Genomic DNA, 10160 nt, shown 5'->3' with positions numbered 1-10160 from the left:
TATTTGATTGCAAAGGAATCATAATATTTTATTTACACATTGTGTATGTTTTGATGTTTATTTATTTATCATTTCTCCTGCCTTACTGCTCATGACAAGTAAGCAAACTCCATCCCCTGCTGAAGGTAAAGAGGTGTTGCTAGAACCTCCCATACTCATACAGGATTTGATTTTTTAAATGTTGATATCTTCCTCTATATTTTGTTTGTTATTGAATTCAAGTAGCCTATTTATCTATGTATGAAAAAACCCCTTCAACGAACTCAACTAACTCAGGCCATGGTTATAGATGGTAATTCCTGCAGCAATCGAACACGGGAGTGAATTATTCATCAGTGGTTCATTTTTACATACACAGAGCTGCGACAATCGGTTGTTTAAAAGATTTGCTGACCGACTGAAAAACTCTACTATGTTCCTATAAAAGGCTTTTGAACGCATAATAATTACATAATAATCTCTGAAAAACATGTAATCATGTGTTTTTGTTTTACCAAGTTAAAGCCTGGCATATTGTAGCTTTGAGTGTATGTACATGAGGTGTAGAGCAGCTAACACTGGGAGGCTTTGCCCACAGGGGACGTCAGAGTGAAGCTGAGAGGTAGTGATTATAAAGGAGGCAGGAGACGTTAACTTCACTTGTTTTTGTCTGCGTGCAGATGGCACACTGTTTGTAACGAGATCCCAGGGGATGCACTATTCATGAGGGACTGATGTGTTTAATTGTGTGTGTGTGTGTGTGTGCGTGTGTGTGTGTGTGAGAGTTCAGAGAGACATGGAGAATATGAATACACCTTACATCTGGACTCGTGTCAGAAAGTCACAGTCACCATCTGTACACAGTGTGCACGTGACTCACAGCTGGGAGACTCTGCAGTCAGCTGAAAATAGAAAAGATGACAGAAGCACCGTGACGCTGCAGACTAAATCGCAAACTAGATGAATATTTCTCTCATGTTTTATGAAAGATGTTTGTTTGGATGGGAATCCTGCTCTGTCTCAAGACAGATTAATCCCTTGAGAAACACCTTTTAAGGTTATTTTCTAAACAGCTTTTATAACACTACATATAAAAAAAAATCATCATGGATCAATCATAATCCTGTTGTGGGAACATATTCTCATTCATACTTGTCAAGCACGAACCAATATATAACCCTAACGTTAAGGATGTGGCATTTTTTAAATTTCTGCAAGACAAAATAAATTGTGTTGCCCAAACGTAATTTTCAGGCTCAGTTTGAGATTGTCTGAACTCTATTAACAAAGACCAAAGTCAACTCCACTTTCAAATACTTCTAGTGTTGTTTATATCCTGTTTGGATCCTCCTATCCAATAATAGGGGGCCCTGTAGGGTGTTTTTAACATTTTTTTAATATCCACTCTATATTTCTACTTCTTTATACATGCCATGAACAGCCTTCATTAGCTCAAAAATACAACATGTCAAATTGAAGCAAATCATCTGGCGAGCCAACGACCGACTGTAAAAGCTTGACACTTAATTATGGGTCCAAGTGTGCCCTCTAGTGGTTGGTCAGTTTTCACACAGGTCTTTTTCACTTCACATAATCACTGCAGTATCTGGACTCAGGTAAGTACTTGAACATCAATACATCCTTCCGATATGTACTGATATGCTGTTTTACACACAAAAATAACAACAACATATTTTTGCATTATCCCACCACTACACCCTGCTGACCCGAATGACTATATGTCAATATTTATCACAAATATCTGAAGATCATCAGCTAGGAACATTTAAAAATCATTTTAGAAATAAATAATAATAATTAAAAAAAAACACTCGCCTGTAACTTGACTCTCATGTCGCAGCTCCAGATGTGTTTCTTAGTAAAGCTCTGCCATGATAATCAGATGATACTTTTTCTCACTAAATCCAGATTATATCTTCATAGAACCACTATGTTTAACTGGAAAAGGGGAGCACAGAAAAGTTATACATCTGCATTCTGATTAACAATATTAATTTCCATGAAGTACCCCCCCCCCCCCCCAGGTCCTATATTCTGTCCTCATTTCCCATTAAGATTAAAATGATCAGTACAGGATGAGCTGATGAATTCTGCCTTTAACAAAAAACACGTCCAGAGAGAATTTATACTGTAGTACTTAAAATGCTGCTTGGATGATCCTGGTATTTAGAGACAGGAGTATTATTTCAATCACCATCAAAAAATAAATCTGAAATTGCGAGACATGGAATAAAAACAAACCCATTGGGGCTGTTGATATTGAACATTTTTACGATGCATTGCCATGCTGACCAGGACGATTCTGCATCATTACTAATGCACTTGTGTAAATAACAAATAGTGACTTCATATATATCTGACTGATTATCTTAATTGAGGAAAAAGTAGCCACGTGCAGCAGGCTAATATAGAACATTGAGGATTTAACCCATTGTGATGTATCCTAATATCCAATCAAATCGTAATAATTGTAATCGCACTTTGAGACCAGTGAAGATGCACATCCCTGATATCCATACCCTGTTTATTCTCTGTTTATTATCATTATTATCAATATTTAAATATTGACATTTACCTGAGTTTGTGTTATTTGGTTTTTGGTTAAAAGCCTATATAAATGTATAAAAATAGAATAAATGATTGAATTTGAAATGGAAAAAAACAGTCAAAAGAATTGGTCTGTGGTGGACAGTAAAAGTTAGACCCTTAATGTCTTAAGCTCCTGTTAAAGATGATTTTTTTTAAAGGGACTTAATGAAGGCAGCACTCATTCTTGTCTTGTTCAAACATCAGTTCCATGTTTTCTTTTGAAATGTTCTACGATGGATCCTTCAGATTATGATGCCACAGTGGTCGTCTCAAAGTTCTACATTCCTCACATTTAAACTCACAGGGTGGTTCAGATTCTCTCTCATTTTGGACTCTGATTGCTGAGCAGGCGCTCCTTCACTTCGTTCAACAAACTTGTTTGCTGTGCTTCTGTCGTTCAAAACTTGAATTGTCCCTTAAAAATGGACGTCCACTCCATCTTCGAACAAGTCCAGAAGATGAGACCGTCCTCCTTCTCTGAAGAAGAGCGACATCGCTACCAAGCAGAGGTAGGTTCCTGTGCATGTCTGTGTTGATGTTAGATTGTATAATCCTGTGTTTGTGTGAGCTGCTTCAAACTGCTCTGTGCTCAATCTGTGTTGCAGAAAATGTTGCTGAGGCAGTTTAAACTTATGAAGCAGCAGGATGAAATCCCTGAGTCTTTGTCTGTGAGACACATGAAGACCTGGCTGCTGGCAGGAAGAAAGTTCCTTGATGAGTAAGTAAAAGTGATCGTGTGACTCGTGCACTGGAAAAGTTACATGTGTAGATAATGTAGAGATATGACACAATCCTACTTTGTATTGTTTTACAGGTTTCAGGAAATAATTAAACACAAAGGGATAGATCACTTGCTGATGGCTGAACTGGTAAGTAAAGTACATCACCTGTAGTTAGATGTCTAATGTACTCAACAGCTTCATGTAAGCAGCTGCATTATCTTCCTGATAACTAACTCAAGAGTGATGTTGACAGGCCTGGACCACAGCGAGGCACTTCTGTGTCAACCTGATGGAGGAAGAGCTCCAGGAGCAGCAGCAGAAAGAGGAGCAGCTTTCCCAGCTGTTTAACAGGAAGGTCACGCTGGAGGGCCTTAGCATGTTCCTCTCGTCCTTTCGCCCGGGAGCAGAGGAAGACGTGCGATCACTCCTTCCATCTCTGCACAGAAAGCTGCTGCACATCTTCCTTGGTGTAAACATCGCCAGAGATTCAGACTCAGCAGGGGACGCCAAACCAGCAACTCTTGTGGAGCTTGAACAGATAACTGCTCCCCTGGTGCCCGAAGTGGTGGACACAGCTCTGCAGTTCCTCCTGGAGGAGCCAGAGAACAATGGAAAAGCTGCCGGTGATAGGATTGGCCAGCTGCTGACTAAGTCAGTGATTCCATATCTCTCTCAGCATGAGCCGGTTCATCAAACACTCCTGCTTGGGGTGTGCACAACCGTTGCCCGGTTCATGATAAGAGCAATCAACAGAAGGTTCAAAGAGTGCTGCATGACCTTCAAGCAGATGGACTATGAGGAAAGCCTCATCTCTGCCAGACAGGTTGTCATCTCTGCCATCGAGGACATGACACAAGACGGTCAGACGCATTCATCCAGCCAGGCTCATCCTCAGCTCTTCACCTTGGATCAGCAGGAGGACAGTTTTCATGAGAAGTCAGAGGAACCTTCAGAGGCTGTCTCCTCTGAGGAGGTGAAGGAAGAGAGGGGGGCTTGTCCACAAGTTTCTTTGGATAGAGAGATGGTCACAATGCAGACAGATGTGAAAGAGGATGCACCTTTGGTAAATCAAGACACCAATGTGACTTTGTTCAGTGATGACAAGCTGGAGGACTCTTCTCCTGGACTGAGAACCTCCGAGGCGGCAGAACATCAACAAGTGGATAAGACGGAGGCGTCTCAACAAGCCGCTGCCACTGAGGAGTTGGAAAATAAACTTCTGGATAAGGAGGATTCTTCCGAGGTTACTGCCACTCCTATGCAAAAGAACACATACCTAGTTGGAGGGGAGACAAACGTCGTTGTGTGCATTATTGAGGATGTGCTGGAGGTGCTGCAGAAGGAGAAAGAGGTCTCATTTGAGACGCGTGACTCTCTCTCTGAGGACTGTAAGACAGAGAAGAAGAAGAAGAAGAAGAAGGGTGTGAAAGCCTTCTTCTGTAGCGTCTGGGAAAGTTTGACATGCTGCTTTGGTGTTTCCACGGATGAATAAAACACAACAATGTCTGCCATCTAAATGCATCAAATAAAGAAGGTTCATTTTAAAACATTAACCATTTTTGGTCATCTTAACTCTTTTTTTCAAACTGTTTTTGCGTGAGTCTATTTCCGACTACTCTAAAACAGCAACCCAAAACGTTTTTTTTTTTTAATGCAAAAATGATCCAGAGTTTTCTTTAACAACTTGTGCTGGTGATTTTCTGTCTTTTCATTTGTCAGACAAACTGCCACTCATAATCTACCAAAAAAAACACGAGTGCTGTCATAAGGTCTTGAGATTGGGTGACTTACTGATGCTCACTTTAAAAAATCAGACAACATTGTTTATTTTTGGAGTTGTTCTTGAGGTCCTTTTGATGATAACATTGTAGAGAATCCAGACAGAAAAGCTTGAAAAAGGTAATAGAACAATTTCATTTGAGGTTTGAGAACGTTTAATTTTTGCAGAAAGGATGAAACGACAGTTTTAAACACTGTGACTCTAGATAGATCCATTACTATGTTGCATTGTGAGAAATAACACAGAGGAGCAAATGTTAGACCTGCTTACAATACACACACAGTAACTTCATGATGTTTGAAAAGATTGACAAAAGGCTACATTTACACTTTTATACAAATCACTGAACAGTTTGTCTTCTTTTTTTACACCAAACAGCGAGCCAGCTGGCCTGACCATCGTGGGGAAATTCTAGCTTACATATCTAGAGTATTTATACTCCCAGAAGTCAACAGGAGGAGCTATGGTTCAGCCATACAATTAATGAGAAACCCTTTACACTAGACCGACCGAATTATCGGCCGATATTAGCTTATTCAGTGAGCATCTATATCGGCTCATTTTCTCCCAGATATGCGCCAATATTACCAGATTGATTCACCAGTCAAATTGCATTTCTTTTGACTTTCATTGTATTACACTCACAGTTCTCTTTCCCCATCAGTGTTTAGATTACAACAAGCATCATCACTCTCAAGAGTTTCAGGCAGTGAGGCACGTACATGCAGTTACTTTCCGGTCGAGTCACCATCTTGTCTTCCTTATACTGTATATCTTTTCCCCAAGTTTTTAATAACTGCTATTGATGTGTAAATGCATATCTCTCACTTTATTCAATGTGGGTGCTTCCACTGGCTCCGCTGCACTGCGTCTCAGCTCTGGCAGTCCGCAGCAGAAACGCCAGGCTACTATTTTTGCCGGATGCTGGAGCTTGACGCATCAATTTAGCACAGAAAAGAACAAGCAGGACGGGAAGTCAGACACCAAAACAACATTAAAACATTTGTTTTATTTTCAGAATAAAACAGTGACAAAAACAAAATGTGTTTATATATAGAGTTTCATACCACATACATTGTATTATCTCGGGCTGCCGCGAGTGAATCTGTAAGAATACTGCAGGATACTGCAGGATACTGCAGGTCTCGGCACTACGACTGAGCTGAGAACGCAGCTAGTGGGTGTTGACGGCTGAGGGTGCACGGAGCTGTAATGGACTGGAGCGGACACGCAATGCACACATATCTGGTGGAAGTTTGGTGTAACATCCTGGATCTGGTAAAGGTAAGAATGCCAGTCTATGCAATGCTTGTACAGAATTATTTAATACCTAACAAACAACTTTCTTCACAGTAGATGAACCATTCTTGGCAGCCTATCAATGAAGGTCTGAACATGATTTTAAGATAAGATGGAGAACATGTTATGCCTTCTTTTTTAAATTATTTTTATCAGCATAATAATTCCAGCATCCCATTTGTGGGCTCTGCCGTCATCACTCTGAGCTGGATGATGGGACACTTCCACTTCCACAGTCCGTCTCTCTGTCAACATTAATACAGCGATGTGTCCTCAAGGAGCTGGACCTGGCAAACAACTTTTTACATGCAGAACACCAGTACGGTTTCTCTCCGGTGTGGCAGCGCACGTGTTCATGGTAACTACTTATGTGAGCGTATTTCTTCCCACATTGTTCACACTGATACGGTTTCTCGCCCGTGTGCGTGCGCAGGTGTTTGGTACAGTTACTGGAATTAGCGAATTGTTTTTCACAGTACACACACCGGTACGGCTTCTCTCCGGTGTGGATACGCATGTGCTTTTTGAAGTGACTTCCGCAACCAAAGCTCTTCTCGCACTGGTCACACTGGTACGGCTTTTCTCCCGTGTGGATGCGCATGTGCCTCTTGTAATCAGCGAGGAAACAGAGTCTCTTCCCGCAAAGTTCACACTGGTACGGCCTCTCTCCGGTGTGGCTTTTCATGTGTCTCTTGAAATCGCTGACGAAACGGAAACTCTTCCCACATTGGTCGCAGCAGTGGGGCTTCTCTTCTCCGCTGTGGATTCCCATGTGTCTCTTGTAATTTCTCAGCGTACTGAAACCCTTCTCACACAGCTCACACTGGTAAGGCTTCTCTCCGGTGTGGATGCGCTGATGCTCCGTGTAAGTACACAAGAAACTGAAAGAGCTCCCGCACTGATCACACTGATACGGCTTCTCTTTGGCGTGGATAAGCTGATGCCTCTTGTAATAACACAAGACGCTGAAAGTCTTCTCACAATGCTGACACTGGTATGGTTTCTCTTCAGTGTGAATGTGCGTCTTGTAATCGCCTGGGTGAGTGTCGGTTTCATCACACTGTTCAGATTGGTTGCTTCTCTGAAGTGTGACAGACTCCATGTCTCAAACGGAGTCGAGGATTTCCCGTACTTCTGACGCTGATCTTGTCTGCGTCTCTTTTTTCAGCTGTGAAAAAAGAAAACACACACAGACTGAAAAAATGTAAGTAAATGTAAGTAGACTCACATCGGGACATCACAACTTTTTACATCTCTGTATAACTAATAATATATAGAAAAAAATTGATCACATTCTATTTCGTCCCTTTAGGCACAGCGTGGATACCCCTCTGCAGTGTCTCCCTGTAGTCTCTGTGATGGAAAAGAAGGACACTGCTGCGTCTTTGAACGTCTCATTTCACTTATAAAAATTCTCAGGCAGCTCGGCTCACGAGTCAGAAGTAATATCCACGTTATGACATCAAACATTTTCCTTTGTTACCGTTTCTTTAGAGCTTTTTTCCTTCAGTTTTGGATCCTTAACGAGTTCCTTTTTTAAAAAATGTTTTTAAGTTAAAGTGTTAACCTTCGATCTAGCAGAAGGTCCGTACTTCTAAAAGTAAAGCAGGGTTGAATTCAATGAGCAGGTAAATAACTCACAGCTTAAAACAATTTAAGCATTTTAAATATTATTTGAAAAACGATTTCTATTTTTAAATGCAAAATTATAGAATTTCAAACATGTGATTAAAGTTCGATTAATCCTGATTAACTATTAAAATAAAGAGATTAATTACAGTTAAAATGTGTTAATCCTTTGACAGCCCTTTTTTTTGTGTGTACTGCAAAGCGTATTGCATTCACTTGCCTAACTTATTTCTGTATTTTTTATTTGATAGGGACAGATACAACAAAGACAAACTGAAACAGCAATCCAAAGCTAAAAATACCAAAAATTCCAAAAATAGATATACTCCTAATTTTCTGCAGTCTAATTTCAGAGCAAACAAATCTTAACTTATTTATTTCTAATTTTATTTTTTTAAGTATTAGGCCTACTTAAAGAAATAAAATGGCTTAACAAACGACCCTCCTTTTATATCATTTTAAAAGTAAAGATTTGAAAACATATTTATTCAGCCTCTCTTGAAAATGTAAAAGCTCACAAAAGAGAAATAATACAAAAACATTACTTTATCATTTGAATTTGTAGCCTCCAAATGAGAAGACCCCTCCTGATGTTTTCTTTCTTCGTTTCATTGTTTGTTTTATATTGACAGTAGTTGTTCAATTATGTTATTCCCAATATTCATACTTGATCTATACAGTAGATGTCCCTTATCTTGAAAATGTCTGTACACTTGAATGAATTAGATGTACATGTTTTTGTAACTGAATTTCGATTAAATGACATGAGGAACAAGAATCCATTGAAAGATCTTTGTAGCCTGTCATAGATTTTTCAAAATAAAATATTGAATATGACTAAAATATCAAAGCGTCTCTATGCAATTTGAGCAGACTTTACCCTTAATTATCTAAAAAACTATTCAGTTAAATCTTCTGGAAATTCTCATGAACACAGCCAGGGACATAACGAAAAAGAATCCATTGAAAGTTTATTGTCACCTGTTATAGATTTTTCTAAATAAAATATTGAATATGACTAAAATATCAAAGTTCTCATTGAAATTTAAGGAAAATTAAACTTGAATTACCTCAAAAACTATTCAGTAAAATTATGTTAAAATGAAAGGGGCTATTACAATTGTTGTAATTAAATTCTTATTTCATTTTCATTTCATATACAATAACGAGTTTTCGGTCCACGGTCACAAAGCAAACGAAACATTCAAATAAAGAAAAAGACTAAAATGTTTTAGACGAAACCATTTAACAAAACGTCGAAGTAATGTTGGCACAGAAAACAGCCAAGTGTAAGTTAATACAACACGACGTTAGAAGAAATATAAAGAGGGGAACTTCATGTAGTTTTACAGATTAAAGCTTGAAACCTGCTTAGTACTATTATGTATTATATGAACAGACATACAGAAGATAATGGTTTCCATTACCTTTACTGTTGTTCTTCTTCCTCCAGCTCGGTTCTTCAGTTGTTGAATGGCGGGTGGCCACTAGCTTTTCAGGTGCATTACCGCCACCTACTGTGCTGGAGTGTGAGTCAGAACACCAAAAAAACAATTATAGCTACTTATAATAAATACATTAAATTCTCAGAACTAGCCCAATGTCTTTTTTATTTAAACAATGCTTTATATTACCCTCCGTCATTATTCAATACATTTTTAAGACTTATTATTCCAACCTCACATTTCCTCAGCTCCTCCTTTAGCTTTTCTCTCTGCTTTTTATATTTCTGGCAGTGCAAAATAACATTTTCTACCGTTTCTTCTTGGTCACAATCACATAAACCTGACTGATGTCTTCCTATTAGGTGCATTGTTTTATTCAACCCCGTGTGTCCTATTCATGATTGTTTGTTCCTAATGTTTTCATTCCTCCCACTTTATGTTGAATTTGACAAAGACAACGTCCTTTTTCACTCTTCATCTCAAATCTTTTGCCAGGCAGGCATGATTTCGCTTCGGACTACTGCTTTAGTCTCAGCTGTACTGAAAGTAACCATGATTGTTTTTTTTCTCCTTAAGGCTTATTAAGTAAGCCATATCATTGCCCTCTATCCCCCTGTGAGCTGGTACCCACATTAATCTGACTACTGTTTGTCATTTCTGAAATCTAAAAATGGACTCATGCACTTCATAGGTAAA

At 39.1% G+C, this 10160-nt stretch overlaps 1 protein-coding gene across 5 annotated transcripts; it reads right to left on the bottom strand.

Moving 5' to 3' along the window:
* Positions 1-6080: 6080 nt before the first annotated feature.
* Positions 6081-9584, bottom strand: LOC109987492 (zinc finger protein 436). 5 transcript variants are annotated; one of them, XM_065948710.1, is made up of 3 exons: positions 9447-9505; positions 7683-7743; positions 6081-7558 (listed from the first exon to the last, which is right to left on the bottom strand). In XM_065948710.1, exon 3 carries the CDS (start codon positions 7490-7492, stop codon positions 6587-6589), a length of 906 nt encoding a protein of 301 aa, XP_065804782.1. In that variant the 5' UTR covers positions 7493-7558; positions 7683-7743; positions 9447-9505; the 3' UTR covers positions 6081-6586. The 5 variants fall into 5 exon arrangements, with proteins under 5 accessions (XP_065804782.1, XP_020494243.2, XP_029134031.2 ...); XM_020638587.3 differs by lacking the exon at positions 7683-7743 and having other exon boundaries at positions 9447-9584; XM_029278198.2 differs by lacking the exon at positions 7683-7743 and having other exon boundaries at positions 6081-7584; positions 9447-9499.
* Between the last annotated feature and the right edge of the window lie 576 nt (positions 9585-10160).

The sequence above is a fragment of the Labrus bergylta genome, chromosome 20 (genome assembly GCF_963930695.1).
Source record: "Labrus bergylta chromosome 20, fLabBer1.1, whole genome shotgun sequence".
Classification (NCBI taxonomy): domain Eukaryota; kingdom Metazoa; phylum Chordata; class Actinopteri; order Labriformes; family Labridae; genus Labrus; species Labrus bergylta.
The sequence above is the reverse complement of the archived record's forward strand: the minus strand, read 5'-3'. Positions and strand labels throughout refer to the sequence as shown.